Raw genomic sequence first — 19,105 nt, forward strand, 5'->3', positions numbered from 1 at the left:
ATACTTGTATGTGCAAATCAAACCAAAATGGCAGTTCTTCATCATCCCGGAGATTACAAGTGTAAAATTTGCTCCGACACTGAAGAAGTGTGAGATTTAGGTCATTGGTTCCCAATCAGAAACCGAGAATACAGGGTTAACCAACCCTTCTCTTCCCCCTGGTATTTTGGTTGTGACATCCACCTTGGCACCATGTCCGATTGCTCAATTCAGCAGTGTCCTGCTACTTACAATTAGTCTGGTAGCAAGCTTCTGTAAACCTGTGCGAGAACTGGCAGAAGGAGGGGATCTAACTGCCTAGAAATGACAATCAGCTCCTGATTGGACGAGCACAATCATCCAATCAGGAGTCAGTTGTCATTTTTACCAAGTGTGTCAGAACCTGCCATCTGGAGTCCGAGTTATGGAATCAGACCAGCAGAGGACTGGATATTAAAGCATGCTCTCTTCAAAGATCAATGCTCCATAACAGTGCCTCCTCTCACTGCTAATACAAAGACAAAAACTGGCTGTATTAATGTAATGGGCCTCCATTTCTTCTTTTGTGAAATTCAACAACAAAGAAACATTAAACAAACAAAAACAAAACACAATACAACTTCTAACAAGAGATTACACATTTTATTAAAACAGTGTTGTAAGTGCAATACAGTATCTGATGCAACAACGAGACATGTTGTACAATCTCAGTGTCCGGGAATCAGGATTTGTCAGAGCAGCTTTCAGGATTCCACAGTGACTGTACTGGCCGTTAACCCCATCGTAACCCGCACCTACATTACACAGAACCGTTTATTATGTGGTTACATAAATCATCATTATTTGAATGGACGGGCTTAAGTCGCTGGGAGTTGTAGTCCAGCAGAAGACAGGATGTTACCGGCATAACAGAACAGACTATAACGTTCTGTGCAGGGGATATAATGTAATTACACTTCCTCTCGGAGCTTGTTATCTGAGCAGACAGAACTTTATGTGCCTACTCTAGCATTAATGTCAGTTACAGAACTAGACTAGTAGGGAAAAATCGGCTCCGATATGTATACACCGTGTGGCCCATTTTCTCCCATTATTTTGTGAATATTATTTATGCAGTGGTCACAGGTCCGGCAGGCCGGGCAAAGGGAAAGCACTTGAGAACCGTTCCACCTCCTCCTTCAGGGCAGAGATTTTCTCCCGATGCTTGCCGTCAGCCGCCAACTTGTCCTTAAACTCCTTCAGCGTCGCCTTGGGGTTCATGTCGTTCTGGATCTCCAAAGAGAGCAAAATGCCTGGAAGATAAACAGGGAACATTACATCCCAGGTTTAGGAGAGCGATAGCTCACAGTTATTGTGGAACTACAACTGTCAGCATGGCCTGGCAGCCAGCTACTTCTAGTATACAGTATCCAGCAGCTGTACTTCCTGATATCACTGTACTAAACACACCTACTGTCCACAAGCATCAGAAATAATGATACTCCCGGGTGCAACAACATGAGGAACAGTTCTAATGAAATGTAAAAAAAAATCTTATTTATTTGGTTTGGTTGGTTATACACTAATGTGTAGCAAAGTTTAGTGTGGATCTCAGAGGAACTTCTTTCTCTACATGACTGCATTAGGAGTGGGAATAGTCATGTTGATTCAATGGTCAATGGGAAATCCATACACTGAAACTGCCACAAACAGGTTAAAAGAAGAAAAAAAAAAAACAAAATCATGAACGTGGACAAATCTACTCATTCTTGGAATTTTCTCCAATATCGAAATTTCAAAACAAATAGCGAGATTCAGAAACATTGTATCCAGCAAGAACACAAGTGTTAAGGTGACCAGAGTGAAGCATCTAGAGAAGATCATTGCTTACTACGCCTAAAGCACACACTGTATTAGCCCCATAGCCATGTAGACCTAAGAGTGCCTGTTTCTCACAGGTTTCAATTTATATAAAAATAATTGAAATTAAACAAGATACTATAGGTTTCATGAACTAATAAACAGTATCTTAAACATTACAACAAACACTTCTCTCCCACTGTTTCCTACATGAATTACCCCAAATATAACCCCTGTATTTCCCTACGTCTTGCTCCAGTTTCTCTCTCCATTACATGATCCTATGCTCTATGTGCTCTTCTCTCTTGCAGCACGCTCCTACAGGTCCTCCTATTCTCCACCTCTACTGTGTGCTCCCCCTGAATCCACCAGCTTCCCTGCATACATTCCAGGTTTCCATAGATATCTGGAGATTACACTGTTTGTCCCTCTACAGCAAGCAAACTTATTGTGCGCCTATGGATACTAGGTTAAAGGATATGTAAAACTACATATAATGTTTTGGCGACTAGCACCCCATTCCTGGGCGGTTGATCTGTGTTCCCTATTTTTAACAGTAAGTACTAAAATCCCCTTTTTTCCTTCAGCAACACGTACTGTAGAGTATCTCAAAACCACCCTTAATGGAAAAGCAGAATTGCTTATGGATAGCCCCCGGAAGAAGCTTTCACCAAAGACAGCGTCCACAGAAGCAGCAGGGTCTGCTTTCTAAAATTTGGAAACAGTGTCAGAGGTCAACAAGGGGGGAACTCTGCAAACCTCATCCACCACCCAAGAAGGGCCAGCAACCCTGATTGGGTTTAACATCAGCTCAGATGGGACTTGTACCACCACCATGCAATAGACCCGCCTCTTATAAAGGGCATACATCTGAAAACTTTGATCTTTAGCCATCTGTATTGTCTCACGTTACGGACTGTCTTTCTGCCATTTCATCTTGGATGTCCTCTCGTCAGTTCAAAACTAGGATTGCTGGCTCTTCTTGGGTTATACATCATGGGGAGTTGGTGGATGAGGTTTGCAGAGTTGCCATCTCGTTGACTCCTCTCTCCTGGATCTTCAGAACCAGTTCTCAGAGATAATGGAGAAACAAAGTGTGGCCTGCTCCTTCTAAAATCACTAACATAAGGAAGCAGCACCAACTGGTAATGAAAACAAAAACAGTGAGGGTAGAAACCAGTCTCTCTCAGAACCAGGCCTTCCCTCTGGAGAGAGCAAAGCAAGCTGGAAATACAAAAATACCAGGGGCGGAAACATCTTTGCTCACATCAGGTAAAGTAGGATTTCCAAAACCCATGACAAGGAGAGGTCTTCTATGCCTGCAACATGGTCTCAACACCTTGGTCAACAAGGCCCTTCAAGCTAGACTAGATTGGCAGAACAGGACTGTCAGACAATCTGGGGCAATGAAAAGGAGTCTGCACCCATTCTAGTCCGACCTTCCGCAAGAGCCGAGTAATCACATTAACGGGTTCATGTCTTCAGGCTACATTATGTGCAAACGTTCAGAATCTAACTTCCCCCAATAGAAAATACACATCAACCTGTACTGCACCTAAGTACTCACACGGATATAAATCTTCCATCATCAGAGAAATATACTTCTAAAATGGAAAAATAAATGGAAAAGCAACTCCAATCAGCTAAAGAATCTACCGAAACAGACACCAATCTACATCATCTAACCCAGCAAAGCTGAGAATTCTACACAATAAGGAAATAAACGCTACACCCGACAGAGCTTCAAGGGTCCACCAAGATACCTCAGTGACCTCTGCAGTCATGGCCGAAAGTTTTGAGAATGACACAAGTATTGGGTTTTACAAAGTTTGCTGCTTCAGTGTTAGACTTGTCAGATGTTGCTATGGTTACTGAAGTAAAATTACAAACATTTCATAAGTGCCAAAGGCTTTTATTGACAATTACATTAAGTTTATGCAAAGAGTCAATATTTGCAGTGTTGACCCTTCTTTTTGAAGAGCTCTGCAACTCTCCCTGGCATGTTGTCAATCAACTTCTGGGCCACATACTGACTGATGGCCGCCCATTCTTGTCTAATCAATTCTTGGAGTTTGTTTTTTTTTTTTTTTTGTTTGTCCACCCACCTCTTGAGGATTGACCACAAGTTCTCAATGGGATTAAGGTCTGGGGAGTTTCCTGGCCATGGACCCAAAGTTTCGATATACTGATGCCCGAGCCACTTCGTTATCACTTTTGCCTTTTGGCAAGGTGCTCCATCATGCTGGAAAAGGCATTGTTCATCACCAAACTGTTCTTGGATGGTTGGGAGAAGTTGCTCTTGGAGGATGTTTTGGTACCATTCTTTATTCATGGCTGTGTTCTGAGTGAGCCCACTCCCTTAGCTGAAAAGCAACCACACATGTGAATGGTCTCAGGATGCTTTATTGTTGGCATTACATAGGACTGATGGTAGTGCTCACCTTTCCTTCTCCAAACAAGCGTTTTTCTAGATGCCCCAAACAATCTAAAGGGGTATTCAAAGAAAATAACTTTACACCCCAGTCCTCAGCAGTCCAATCCCTCTATCTTTTGCAGAATATCAGTCTTTCCCCGATGTTTTTCCTGGAGAGAAGTGGTTTCTTTGCTGGCCTTCTTGACACCAGTCATCCTCCAAGTCTTCGCCTCACTGTGCTTACAGATGCACTCACACCTGCCTGCTGCCATTCCTGAGCAAGCTCTGCACTGGTGGTGCCCGATCCCATAGCTGAATCAACTTTAGGCGGCGGTCCTGGCACTTGCTGGACATTCTTGGGTGCCCTGAAGCCTTCTTCACAACTATTGAACCTCTCTCCTTGAAGTTCTTGATGATCCGATGAATGATTGATTTAGGTGCAATCTTACTAGCAGCAATATGTGAAGCCCTTTTTGTGCAAAGCAATGATGGCTGCACGTGTTTTCTTGCAGATAACCATGGTTAACAGAGGAAGAATAATGCGTTCAAGCACCAGCCTCTTTTAAAAGCTTCCAGTCTGTTATTATAACTCAATCAGCATGAGATAGTGATCTTCAGCCTTGTCCTCGTCAACACTCTCACCTGTGTTAACAAGAGAATCACTGACCTGAAGTCAGCTGGTCCTTTTGTGGCAGGGCTGAAATGAAGTGGAAATGTTGGTTTTGGGATAAAGTTCATTGTCATGGCAAAGAGAGACTTTGAAATGAATTGCAATTCATCTGATCACTCTTCATGACATTCTGCAGTATATGCAAATCGCCATCATAAGAACTGAGGCAGCAGACTTTGTGAAAATAATATTTGTGTCATTCTCAAAACTTTTGGCCATGACTGTATAGAACTCAATCTTATTTATAAAGGCAGTTACTGTAGTATTTTAGGTTAACGAAAAATGATGAGGGGGAAGGAAGAGAAGTGTGAAAGAACATCAACTTCAAGTTCCTCAATAGGTATAAACAAGATTTTCTATCTCTGCACCACGGCCGTTCCTTATTTTCCTCTTTTTATACTGCAATGAAAAGACAAGGTAAAAAAGTAAATCTTCGACTAGGACTACCACAGCCTCAGATCCAACCTCACCCTGAATCTAGAAATATGATCAGGCAGTGTCCAAGATGTAATCACCCCAAGTAACTCATCTGTGTAAAATAAAATCTGGGGTTAAATCGGGGGGGGGAAATAAATAAATATATACTTAAAGATTTTTAAATCCAAGCATGTATTACATATTCATATATTAAAACACTGATGCAGTTATTCTACAAATTAAAACAAAAAGAAAACTTTTTTGCCTGCCAAAAAAAATGCCTGTTGGGGGACGTAAATGTAATCCTAACTGATCTGACAGCAAATCCCCCCCCCCCACACACACACACGCAATGAATTTGACACCCTGCAAATTAAATACAAATACTACAAGTTACAAATACTTGAAGAGGAGAAAGGGGAAGGGAACAAAAGACAGAAAAATCAGAATTATTTTGGAATTACTGCAATGACACATACTGTTGAACCAGGTGACATTAGCCAAGGAAAACATTTGAGAGATTCTAATTTGTAAAAATTAGACAATGGGCAGAGAGAAATGTAATCAATGCAAATACAAAAACACAACATCACATTCAATCTCCTGCCCCAAGTGGACACTCCTCAATTATGGGGATATCTATAGAGAGATGACATTATGTTTTCTCTCCAAACTATAAATTAACGTAGAAATACTGTATTCTGCAATTATGAACCTATCCTGTCTCATTAGTATAGACAGATAACACAACTGCTTATTGCTCCATCTCATTCTCAAACCAAAACTTATAGAGGACAAGCAATGATCACTGTTAGGACACTCATCAACCAGAATTAGGATTCATCTCTTTAGGCAATGTTGGTAAACCTCAAATTAATTATAGTCCTTGCTCTATTATGTCAAATTGTTGTACTTTTATAAGTGTTCATATTATTAAAATTTATAAAAAACAAAACAAATGAGTATAATTGTATCTCATTGGATCACTATAATGTGATCTGGCTTCTGTCAGTTTGGAAAACTGCTTAGTTAGAACAATCCAATTCTCACAGGGCAGCGTCCGCTTCGTTTTCGCTATTGTGGAATGAACCACGACCCACCTTGGTGAATGAAATGTGCAACTTTTTTGAAGTCTTCTTCCAGGAACCCTCGAGAAGTCAGAGCGGGAGTCCCAAATCGGAGACCACTGGGGCGAAGGGCGCTCTTGTCGCCTGCCGTGGAGGAAATATGCAAACAACTTTGTCATGTATCAAGGACATTTGGTTTGTAAATTCTGAACATAAATTCACAAGGCGACCCGCATAGACCATCATTCAAGAAACTATTTAAAATAAGTGGTTTTATTTTTGTTTGTTTGGTTTTTTTTTAAACGGTTTTATAGTAAAGTAAATTTGTCATTGTCAAATAGCCATCCATACTCTTCCACATTATTTGAATTTTCAATTATGCCCAATGAAATCCAGGGGCCTCCCAAAGCACACGTGTGTATGGAGCAAAATGTTTGCATGATTTAAGTAGGGCAATTAAGCGCCCAGTACAGCGATAGGACAGATTCATTCTCTATTTCCACTGTTCTTTGATGTATTGTTTCAGATCCTTGATCACTTCTTTTCTTTCCAGGCTCATAGAAGCACTGTACATTTACCTGAATGTAGTCTGCCAGCCCCTCACTCCACGTAAGGCTATCAATTTCTACATACAGATTTCAAGATGATTTTAGTGGACAATCCTCCTAGTATCTCCCACACAGGTCATCTACCCACTTTATACTACACTATAAATTAATGTACAGACAATTGCGTGCCACAATTATGATCCTGTGTGGGATCAAAGACATAAAATTGTAGCTCATTGACAGTGTAATAGATTACTAAGGAGGACAGCCTTGCGTACGTAAAGTTTACAACGTGACTATTTTACGAAATCTTCCCAAATACGTTTCTACGTTCTGGATATATAGGTGGATCCTTCAATGCAGACCGGGCTCACCAGGAGGCACACTCACCTGGGCAGGTGTTCTTGTTGCAAGCAATGGCGCAAGCTTCAAGGACCTTCTCCGTTCGTCCCCCATCAGTGTTCTTGTTCCGCAGGTCAACCAGAATGAGATGATTATCAGAGCCGCCTGGAAAGAGACACTGAACATGTTAGGTTGCAGAAGACACCCCAGCTATAGGCATCCATCCTCCAGCTCCTGTTCTTCATGTCACTATATAACCAGTCGTCACTCAGCTAATATTACAGATATTTATTCCACGTGAACTAAATAAGTGTTCCTCACCAGTGACGATGTGGTAACCAAGTTCCTCTAATGTGGCGGCGAGCGCCCGGCAGTTGGAGAGGACTTGTGTTTGGTACAGTACAAACTCTGGGGTCATAGCTTGTTTCAGCGTCACAGCGATTCCTACAAGAAAGAAACACGAGATGGATAAAGGCCGTGTCGCTTTGTAGCCCATGGAGATCCGTAATCCTATCCCCCCATTACCTGCAATGGCGTGATTATGAGGTCCCCCCTGAAGGCCTGGGAACACCGCCTGGTTAATCAGGCTCTCGTAGTTGTACAGAATTTCCTTCCCGGTCTTTGGATCCACACTGCGAACTCCTGGACAAGACGACAGATCAATTCAATCAAAAACATAATTGGTAGTCATGCATTTCAACTCCCTGCTCTCAGAATATGAACATATATTAACCTTTATTTATATGGTGTCACATGAGGTCTGCAGCCGGAATACAACAAGAAAGTACATAGTATAACAGTACAATAGAGTAAACAAAGAACACTACAACTCTCAACACAGCTACCAATAGCCTGGATGGGTAATGGGGTGCCAGTGCAAGCTGAAGCCTGTGCCATTAGTACGGGCGCAATGACAATGGAGGAGTGAAGTCGATGGGCAGAGAGCTCAAGGAGTGTGCAGTGCAGCTGGTGAGAGAAAGTTATAGGTAATGAGAACAGGAGGGAAGAGGGCCATGGTCGCTAGAGCTTACAATCTAAAGGGAGAGGGGCAGACAGACGGCTGACACATGGGGGTCAGCCAATGTAAGGGGATCTGAGGGCAAGAAGCAAAAGTAGGAGAGATGGAGGAGGAAAGAGGGCAAGATATATTACATGGCGAGATGGTTACGTGGGGGACTGATAGGCTTTTATAAACAGGTGGGTTTTAAATGACCGTTTGAAGCTATACAGGCGAGGACAGAGTCTGATACAACGAGGGAGAGCGTTCCAGTGGCAGGGGCAGCATGGGAGAAGTCTTGGATACGGGAGGGAGATGTGGTTACCAGAGCAGAGGAAAAGCGAGGGTCATTGGCTGACCTAAGAGTGCATGAGGAAGTATATATATGGAAACGAGGCTGGATATGTAGGGAGCAGTGGAGTTGGAGAGGACCTTGTATGTGAGGGTGAGGAGTTTGAATATATTAAATAGAGATATAAATATATCTATATTAACACCTTGCAGAGTAGACTACAAATCAATACAAGAATCTCATGTGGTCTCCCTGCAGCAAACAACTCACCTTTCCGGTAAAAGATCACACCAGCCCGGCAGCCACGCAAGGTCTTATGCGTTGTGGTGGACACAATGTCACAATGTTCGAAAGGAGAGGGGACAACGCCGGCAGCCACCAGCCCACTAATGTGCGCCATGTCGGCCATAAGGACCGCGTTATTTTCATCTGCAATCGCCCGCATCCGGGCGTAGTCCAAATTCCGTGAGTAGCAGCTGACGCCTGAAGACAGTGAAATAGTGAAAAGAGATTGTCTGTATGCCACAACTAGGTAAAGAGAGTTAATAAGTCTAATTTCATATCTGCAGAGACCAGATCCTTCTCAGAATGCTTTAAAAATATATATATTTTAAAACCAGTGATTTAACTCTTTCACATCTAGAATGGGCTAGTGGATTAACCCTGGGAGTCACAGCATGTTGTGAGTGTTCTGGCTTAAGGAAAACACAAATATGGTTAAAATATATGTAGCAAAACAAGTTTGTTCATTTATCAGGAAGTTTTTATGAAATGTTTATGCATCTTTTCAGCAATATTATTCCATAATCCCATTGACACAGAGTTACCTGGAAGATAACACAGACACTATCCTCTTGTGCTATGTGTACCTACCAGCTATGATTAGTTTGGGATGAAATAAACGAGCGTTTTCCTCCATTCTGTCATAGTCAATATAACCGGTGTCTGGATTTACCTGAACAGGAAGACGGCAAGTAAAATAAACGCGAAATACATTGTATACACCAAGATTGTTTGGAACACTGATTTTTCTTTATATAAATAAAGAAGACAGAAGATTCTCAATGTGCGGTCATCCTAGTTACCAAGCAAGTGACATACATACATACATACATACATAATAGCCAAATTTATAAATGAGGAACATTTTTTGGATTGAAAGGAGAGTTCTGTGTGCGCAGATGTAAATGCTGGGATCTGCTTCACTTGGTTTCAATCTTTTGCGCTAGAATTCAGTAGCGATCAGTTACAACCCGGTTCCAGTGTGGGAGTCTGTCCCCAAGGTACACAGAACATAGAATCTTCAGAAGAACAGAGAACCCCACACTTTGCTTGGCCAAGATAAAATGGTTCATCAGCCACAGACATCAGAGGAACACTGCCCCACAGTGGTCAGTTATTTTTTATTTTTAAGCAGAAATGGCAGAACACATATTTAGTTTTAATAAGTAACGGCTTTAAAGTACAACTCTGACTTACAAACAGCAGAGGCAGCCATATAGGGACACAAATAACAGGCTACACTAAAGTTGGGAAGAACGCACCAGGAACCAGTCACATCAAGGAGGTACAAATGTGGCTGGATTCTCTCTGAAAGTTTGGTTCTGCTCATAAAATGTCAGTCATCAGGGATGTCAGTGATTCTTGTCAAGTGATAGATTGCATTCCCCTGAATATTAATGTGGCTCTCAAAATGGCAGCCTCCTCTGTGCATGGAAGACACGAGTTAATAAACAGTATTTATATTCCAGAAATAAAACCTCTTCTAAATAAACCCTGCTCCTTCCACTATATAACTCTCAGTCTGTGGTTTCCTGCTGCCTCCATTCCCCTCCTCACATCATGTCACTGCCCCTGTCACATACAGCCCTGTCCTCATTGACACATCACTCATCTCCTGATATACTCTGTGCTGCTGGAGGACCCTGCTCCTTTCACTATATAACTCTCAGTCTGTGACTTCCTGCTGCCTCCATTGCCCTCCTCACTTCATGTCACTGCTCCCCACATTGTCAGAACTCTCATCTACTGAAATATTATGGGCTGCTGTGAACATTCCGATCTCATTGGCTGGAAGTTGTTCTATCCCCGCCCACATTAAAACACACAGACATGCAGATGAATAACTAAAATGTGCCCTGACTTTTAGGAGACATGCCTTAATGCAATTACAGGCGCAGTGACTACCTTGTAGTAAGGGTTTAGGAGAGTCTTAAAGTGCTCTATCTAGACAAATTAAGGGTCAGCTTTGGGTAGAATTATAACCTCAAATCCTTATATTTGTTATTCGTGCAATTACATGTTGATTAATACGCAAGTCTGTTAAACAGCTCATTAGCACCAGCGGTAAGCCCATCTACAGACAGTGAAGGCTACAGCAATGGCCACTAAACAGTCTATGAAGTCCTAGGCAAGAATTCTGGTTAATAAACATTCCAGGCTGTGCCAGGAGGAGCCGACCGCTCACCTTGTACGGCATCGACTCAAAAAAGATGGATGTGGCGGAGATTTTCTTCTTGTCCGTCATGAACCCATGTGTCAGATGACCCCCATCAGGCAGGTCCAGCCCCATGATTCTCCCGTGAGGCTCCACCAGGGCAGTGTAGACAGCAAAGTTAGCGGGAGAGCCTGAAACAGACGCAAGGTGGGGGATAATTACAGTGCAGTTTATGTAACTAAAATGTGTGAAATGGGCTTTGATTTATATCACTTCTGAAACAACTGTGTCCTGTCAGTGCAGTTGTAAAAAGTGGCCACATACAGACTTGGATCTATGGTCATCTTGCAGCCAAAATTGCGCCATAACAATCCAATCAATGTCTATTGATTATCGGGCATCTAGGTAGCTACAATGTCACAGAGGGTGTAACCAACAGCACAGTAAGACTACTGTAAGTTTCCTTGCACGGTATGACTGCTACTGTTACCAGGAAGAGCCCCTCAAACACCTAAATTACACCCATAGTTAGGATCTCTTTGCACTAATTACTAAGAACTTGTAGTATATTATCCTGAAGGCCTCTGTAAGCATTTCGTGAAATAGGTCAATAAATACTGCATCAGCATCTTCACAGCAACACAAATGTCTTTATAATGGTCTCTGGGACAGACTCTCACCAGAATATGGCTGCACGTTCACTCCCCATTTCTGGGGGTCCAATCTATACGCCTCCAACGCTCTCTTCTGACACAGCCTCTCCAACTCATCCACGTGCTCCGTGCCACCGTAGTACCTGACGTGGAACAGACAGGAAGACTAATTAACCGCAAACCAGAGGTCACTGCACCAATAAGCAGACACACTATAGCTATGGACGTAGGAACCGGATTATATGCAAATTAGTCCAACTCTACACGAGTTCATTGGGCAAACACCAGATTATGTAAAATAACAGAAAATTCTCAAGAGAAAAAAAAAAATAATCCATCTCCTCTTCATCTTACATCACATACGTGTGATCGTCATACACTTCAGAACACCATCAGGGAAAGTCTGCTGTTTTACTATTGAGCCCTCTCCTAACTCCCTTCTGATATACATAATGGCAGCGGAATTATGAGGAAAGGAGGAAGGGATAGATATATAATGACAGTGGGAGATAGTTGTAGAAATGTGATTTATTAACAGATTTACTGGCCCTTTAATACGAAATCAGTTTTTGTGCCAGTGTGAAATCTTAATTATTATTCATCACCGCAGCCCTGTTTTAAATGACCTTATGGCAATTTAAAAATAAATAAGTTGCTGTCAACAGGGTAATGTTCAGTGCAGACAGCTAAGGGAATGACGTCTTACAGAGGCCCAATGGAGCACTCTCCACCAGACATCTCAGGTCTCCTTTGGTTGCAAGTTCTATAAATCACTAACTTATCAGATAACTAAGGTTTAAAGCTTTTCTTCTTCCATTTCCCACTTCGGAGTCCAGGCCGACAATCCCGCCATCCATCAAGGGGCAGAAGGGTATTAGTGGAAAGGAACGGGGTCCTGTAGCTACAGGCGACAAGTGAGGACGGGCTCTTTCCTCCCACCTCTAACATCCAGCGAACTCTACTCTTTTCCACCCTTACAAAGTCTGTAAATGAATGAACCTAGTTTAGACTGATAGCAATATAGAAAGTGGCACAGACTAGAAGGGCTGACGCTGAAGGAAAAATTGAGCCAACGGTGACTGCTGTAATAATTACCATTAGATATAATATGTACTAGATCTAGTAGTGTTGAAAATAAGGGTGACCTATCGGAATCTCAAGAGACTCCTTGTTAAAAACAACAACACATAATTGAGTGATAAATCTTAAGGCATGTACAGTCACACACACGTATGTCACACAGAACATTAGGCCACAGTGTCATGATCTCACCTCTGTCCTGGGTAACCCTCAGAGTACTTGTTGTTCAGACACGAGCCGAGAGCCTGCAATACTGCGCAGCTGGCAAAGTTCTCCGATGCGATCAGCTCCAGCCCGTATCGCTGCCGGTGCTTCTCCTTACGGATAATGTCATACACCTGGTCAGAGAACGCACGGTTACACTATACAATAAACACGGGTGATGATGAAAGTACTCTTCAAATGAAGACTGTAAAGTAATACAACAATACATTAAAACAAATGCATACACTAAACAATAAACAAAATCAGCTTAGCCTATTGCAAAAGCGGAACTAGACCCAAAGCATTACAAGTCATTTTAACGCTCTACGTAAGAGACATCTATAGGTACACAAGATATAAACGTTTTATTTTAATGTCTAACAATAGTTTTAGTTTTTACCGAATGATAGATGAATAATCTCTCTCCAAAGTAGACCATAATGTACAATTGTAAAAAACAGGAAGCTTTGCTCTGGCTGTCCATTTTTAAGCAAAATTGCATAAAGAACTTATAAAAGAAAAGCTGTAGAACATATATCGCTGCTATAGGGACTATCTAGGTGGTGATTTGAGATGTGGGTTGCACTTCCACAGATATATAGCAGAGTGCAGCAAGCACCGTCCGAATGACTAAACAGAACTGTTCTGGCTTTCAAGGAAGATCTCCTGTTCTAAATGGTTTGGTGGGACTTAGTTACTCTTAAAAACTACCCACAAGTGCGAGCAGATCAATCTATAAACTAACTCCCTGCCGTCTACTTAGTGTACGCTTGTTCCTGCAAATCATTGCTCACAGGAACGCTATTCCTGACCATTCCACCTGCTTGCAGCAGAACACCCGGTATTAGAACACAGACAGAATCTCTCACCTCTGGATCATTGGTTTTGAGAGGCTCCAATACCATCTGGTTATGACTTGCCCATACATTACTGGGGCTACCATTGATTTCTGGGGTTCCAGACATCCTTCTGGCTCAGTTTTCTCACTTCTGAAAAGAAATTAATCATTAAAAGAAGTGTGTTCAGTCCACTATGCAATTCACAGACATTTTAACTTGAAAAGTGCTAGAGGGGATAATGAAGCCATCAAGTTGTTTATGTAGAAGATTTAAAATCATAAGCTGTCAGAAGCGTCCTTTGTGTTCGAATATGAATTGCACGCACTTGCGTACAGTTTGTCTCTCGGCATGCGCAGAGCAATGTTACACAGACTACAGCACATATCTGGCTCTTTAATGTATCAGGCCCTCAATGTCTATCTTTGTGGAGTTTATGTGTTCTCTGTTTGGAATATCCAGAAACACACCCACAAGTTAAGTGGCTGCTGACTGAAATGCACCCTGGTGTCTGCGTTTGGGGATCTTGACTGTAAGCTCCAATGGGGAAAAACAGATGTGAATGATAAATATTCTCTGTACATCGCTACGTAATTTTGTGGCACTATACAAACTATAATAAACAAGTTAACCCGTGCATGATACTCATGCATTCTAGTCAAATCAAGCTACTTAAGGTGTTAAATAGGTTTGGCATGCATTTGGGCCTAGCCCAGGCCTCCTCAGGGGAAGAGTTACTTCCCGACGCAAGCGTCCTTTTTTAACGTGGTTTTGTCCACATGTCACCACCTCGTCATTTTTCTCCATCACCTCATCCTTCATCTTCATCGCCACATCCTTCATCAAGCTACTTAAGGTGTTAAAAACTCCCCACTGTCACCCCCGACAACCACCAACCACTCCCAACTGTCACTTCTCCTTCAAGAAAAATATAGGTCAGTGTATAACTGCCCAGCAGGTGGCGCTGCAGCTTGGTTGTTTTTTTTTCACACATTCCACTAGGCATTTATATAGTAGATAACCACCAATAAATAAAATGTGCTTATGTTACAATCGGTGATCTTTAATCATCATACTGACGGGAAACAGGGTTAAAGGTCACCGTTTAGTAAGAATAATCCGTTACGGTGAAACTTGAGAAAATTAAATTTTATGCTTTACTTTTGTAGGATATCAATGAAACAGTCCCTCCTTTGTGCCTTAAATAATAATGTCTACGGAGTCACCAGATATCCTGTTTGCTTAGGTCACGTAACAACATAGCAAGTACACTCTATGTGAGATGCATGTACGGCAACCCAATTTTCCAGCATTATTCTGACATCGCTATTCTGTGCTGTCGGCCCACACAGACAGATTCAGGGGTCCCAACAATGGGTCACTATAACAGTTTAACCCATTCTTGTCCTTAGCGCACAGGGGGCTCAAAGAAGCCAAGAGCATAGTTACCTTTCCCCCACAGCCAATTCCTGTGGGTGAGGAGGGGCAGCGCTTAATGACGTTGTTGCATTGGTACACGGTGATGTCATTAAGCCCCACCTCCTCTCACACTATCTACAGCAGTGATGGCTAACCTGTGACTCCAGGTGTTGTGAAACTACAAGTCCCAGCATGCTTTGCCAGCTATCAGCTAGTTATCTACTGGCAAAGCATGCTGGGGCTTGTAGTTTCACAACACCTGGAGTGTCACAGGTTAGCCATCACTAATCTACAGAAAAATAATGACTAGCCAGGGCGAGAGAGGGCTCTAAGAGTTGTCAAATATGATTTTTTGTTAAGGCCTCATAAAGCCTTTGTTGAGCCATTTTTGTAACTCGCATAGATATATTATTTGCTGAAAGGTTATTCATTTTTCTGCCGAAATGCAGTTTTGCAAGATGTAAGCCCACGGCCTTGAGGTTAAGCTGACAGAGAACTCCTGTAAGAATGTAGCAAGATTTCTGAACAATAGGTGGTTTCATTTTCAGCTCCTAGTATGGGAGCTGTGCCCATGACTTTTGATATGGCAGACAGGAGATAAACCGCCAACCCCCCTTGGGAGAAGAATATTTGACTCATCTGTCCTGAGAAGGGGGAGAAAGTTAAACACCTCAAGAATACATGAGATAGTTCATCCGCCGCGCATCCCATAGACTTCGTATGCTTATGACGTAGGATTCATTTATTCAGTAGGCTATAAAGACTTGTATCTTGATATCAAGAAACAGAGAATATTCCTTGTATACAGAACTTAGTCTGTGTCTATTCTCTGCAGCTGATTGAAGCGCTTCCAGATATACTTGACACCACAGGCAGACTTGGATCAGATTTTAGATGTAAGAGTGCCATATCTCAGTGGCACATCCATTCGTATTTAGTGTTTGAGGACACTACAGAATACATTAAGGCGCCCAGGATGGGAGGGGGTGGGTATTGCACATATTTATTCCTCTCCTTTTCCACCCCTTTTATTTACCCTTGTAAACATTATTGAAAAATATACTGAAAATGGGTTATAAACGATTTTGTTTTATTGAAGGATTGTATACTTTATCTTCGTATTCAGTTTGTACCATTTCTTCAATAAATTCTTCCTGCTGCCTCCATTCCCCTCCTCACATCATGTCACTGCCCCTGTCACATGCAGCCCTGTCCTCACTAACACATCACTCTTCTACTGAAATACTCTGCTTGTGCGAACAGTCTCAAGATCTCATTGGCTATAGGTTGTCCTATCCCAACACACTTCAAAACTGGCGACACATGGACTAGCAGGAGACAAAGAGTAACAAAAGTGTTCCTTTGGCAGTGTAGTCAAACACACCTTAAAATGGATATATTTTCTTAACCTTGCCTGGAGCTATAAAGCAACATATTTTTCAGAGGCTTCACTTTAAGGAAAAGCATTAGATTTCATACTATCAATCACTTAGACATGGGGCACTTGGTTCTTAGGGAATTTATGGGCTATATTCTCTTAAATATGGTTTCAGACCTCCAAATTTAAAGTTACTATTGCAGTAAACCAGACAGAACTAATTTAAGGGTGTTCTTCATCCTCTGCACCACCTAGGCTCCTACACCATCGTGGCCTCTCTATACCATGGTCTCAGTATCTTGCACCATTGTGCTGCTCTCCTCCTCTTATGACCCCTACCTTTAGAATGTAAGCTCTCACAGTTAGAGTCCTGTCCCGTACGTTTCATGTCTCCCCACTATCCGCCCTCTCTGTCCCTCTTTTGACTTATGTGACACAGTTTTTGCAGGCCATAAAATTTGTGCCCTCATTTGCATCCATTATACTGCTTATTTGCACTCAATGTCCTTATGTGTATGTACCCATTTCATTGTATGTTCAAACCACCTATGTACAGCGCTGCAAAAGCCTTCTAAATAAAATGTAATAAATAATAATAATAAATAAGTTGATTAATTCAGAGGGAATTGCAATATTGGGGATGCTTCTCATCCATATTCTTAGGTCAGGAAATGCCAGGCCTGCTGCACCAGTAAACACAGCTATAAACCAATATTCTTTATAATAACCTTATATGATTGACGGGACTCTGCCCTGAGTGTTCTGTAAACTCACTTGCATGGATCACTGACCTCAAAAACATCTACTGCAAGATCCTTGGAGTTAGCTATAATTCACAGCAAGAAAAATAATGCAAATGTACTTGTAAAACAAGATTACCATGCAGTCAGTCACTGGGCTGGGGCAATGCTAGCCAAAAAAAAACATTTTACATATTAACTTTTCAAGGGCAGCAGAAACCTGGGAGCAAAATAGGCTCAAGTCTAGCCAGGTATCAAAGGTCTCCACTTAGTGACACAGCAATTCTGGGTGGATCACCTGTCTGCAGTATACAGATGGGTCAACAGTATGCAAAAGCATTTATCATGTGACCTGTCATGTCTAAACAGTTTCCAGAAAATGTATTGTCCCCAACATGTTGGTGGCATCTGTCAGACTTATAAAAGTAACTCACATCAGTTAAATTTAATGAATTGCACTGGACAGCAACAGCAAACACAAATGATGATGTAAAATGGGGACACAATTACAATTCAACATAGCAAGTCACTTTTCTAATACATGCACCCCTTTCCAATGTCACCCCTCCAAGACATGCCCCCCCATCCTAATATGTCACCCCTCCAAGACATGCCCCCCATCATAATATGTCACCCCTCCAAGACATGCCCCCCATCATAATATATCACCCCTCCAAGACATGCCCCCCATCCTAATGTCACCCCTCCAAGACATGCCCCCCATCCTAATGTCACCCCTCCAAGACATGCCCCCCATCCTAATAATTTGCCACCCCTCCAAGACATGCACCCCATCCTAATAATTTGCCACCCCTCCAAGACATGCACCCCATCCCAATGTCACCCCTCCAAGACATGCCCCCATCCTAATAATTTGCCACCCCTCCAAGACATGCACCCCATCCCAATGTCACCCCTCCAAGACATGCACCCCATCCCAATGTCACCACTCCAAGACATGCACCCCATCCTAATATGTCACCCCTCCAAGACATGCACCCCATCCTAATATGTCACCCCTCCAAGACATGCACCCCATCCTAATATATGTCACCCCTCCAAGACATGCACCCCATCCCAATGTCACCACTCCAAGATATGCACCCTACCCCAATATTATGTCACCCCTCCTAGACATGCCCCATATGTTTAGGTTATGTCACCCCTCTAATACATGCACCTCAGCCTAATGTCACCCTATCTTTATGTTATGTCACTCCTCTAATACATGCACCTCATCCTAATGCCACCCCTCCAAGACATACACCCCATCCTAATATTATGTCACCCAGTCTAACACACGTGACTAAGCCTCCAAGCCATGCACCCAGACTTGGAACTATTGCATCACCTAATGCATGCACCCAACTTAGTATGACGACACCACGTGCCCCGGAGTTGAGTATGAAGCCGGCCCCTCCGCTTACATGCACAGATCCCCGGTCACAGCCACACACCGCCCGTCACTCACTGTCCCCGCAGGTCCCGAGTGGCTACACTCGGCCGCGCTGCAATCTATATAAGACGGGGAATCCGACGCGCCGCCCGGCCAATCACAAATGCAAACTGCCGCACCACAGAGCCAATCAGCGAGAAGCACGCTTTACCGTCAACCAATCAGTGACGAGCCAGCTTCCCTGTTGGCCAATGAGTGAACGGTAGAATTTTGCCGGGAAGATACACTTGTAAAAGTTCTGAAAGAATCAGTGCCCCATTGTTACATGCAGGGTAGAGAGTCACATGCTGAGATATGGAGAACTAGTGCAAACACTGACACAAATATATGTCTCCATA

General features: G+C 42.6%; 1 protein-coding gene across 5 annotated transcripts; it reads right to left on the reverse strand.

Annotated features, from left to right (window-relative positions):
• Nucleotides 1–599: 599 nt before the first annotated feature.
• On the reverse strand, nt 600–18,845 carry SHMT1 (serine hydroxymethyltransferase 1). Of its 5 annotated transcripts, none has more exons than XM_075179235.1 (12): nt 18,739–18,845; nt 13,808–13,927; nt 12,927–13,072; nt 11,682–11,797; nt 11,032–11,192; nt 9,438–9,519; nt 8,835–9,047; nt 7,801–7,917; nt 7,597–7,719; nt 7,324–7,440; nt 6,419–6,529; nt 600–1,271 (listed from the first exon to the last, which is right to left on the reverse strand). In XM_075179235.1, exons 2-12 carry the CDS (start codon nt 13,901–13,903, stop codon nt 1,099–1,101), a joined length of 1,455 nt encoding a protein of 484 aa, XP_075035336.1. In that variant the 5' UTR covers nt 13,904–13,927; nt 18,739–18,845; the 3' UTR covers nt 600–1,098. The 5 variants fall into 5 exon arrangements, with proteins under 5 accessions (XP_075035336.1, XP_075035337.1, XP_075035339.1 ...); XM_075179236.1 differs by having other exon boundaries at nt 13,808–13,924; nt 18,739–18,831; XM_075179238.1 differs by having other exon boundaries at nt 18,783–18,801.
• Between the last annotated feature and the right edge of the window lie 260 nt (nt 18,846–19,105).

This window comes from Mixophyes fleayi, chromosome 7 (assembly GCF_038048845.1).
Source record: "Mixophyes fleayi isolate aMixFle1 chromosome 7, aMixFle1.hap1, whole genome shotgun sequence".
Taxonomy (NCBI): domain Eukaryota; kingdom Metazoa; phylum Chordata; class Amphibia; order Anura; family Limnodynastidae; genus Mixophyes; species Mixophyes fleayi.

Bases quoted from the DNA above. Each gene is read 5' to 3' on its own strand.
- SHMT1 (XM_075179235.1), bottom strand. From the start codon at position 13,903: ATGTCTGGAACCCCAGAAATCAATGGTAGCCCCAGTAATGTATGGGCA. The intron at 7,918-8,834 runs GTGAGTTGTTTG...CGTCTTGTCCAG, and splicing joins TGTGATCTTTTACCGGAAAG to GAGTTCGCAGTGTGGATCCA. The intron at 1,272-6,418 runs GTGGGTCGTGGT...TTTATCTTCCAG, and splicing joins TGCACATTTCATTCACCAAG to GCATTTTGCTCTCTTTGGAG.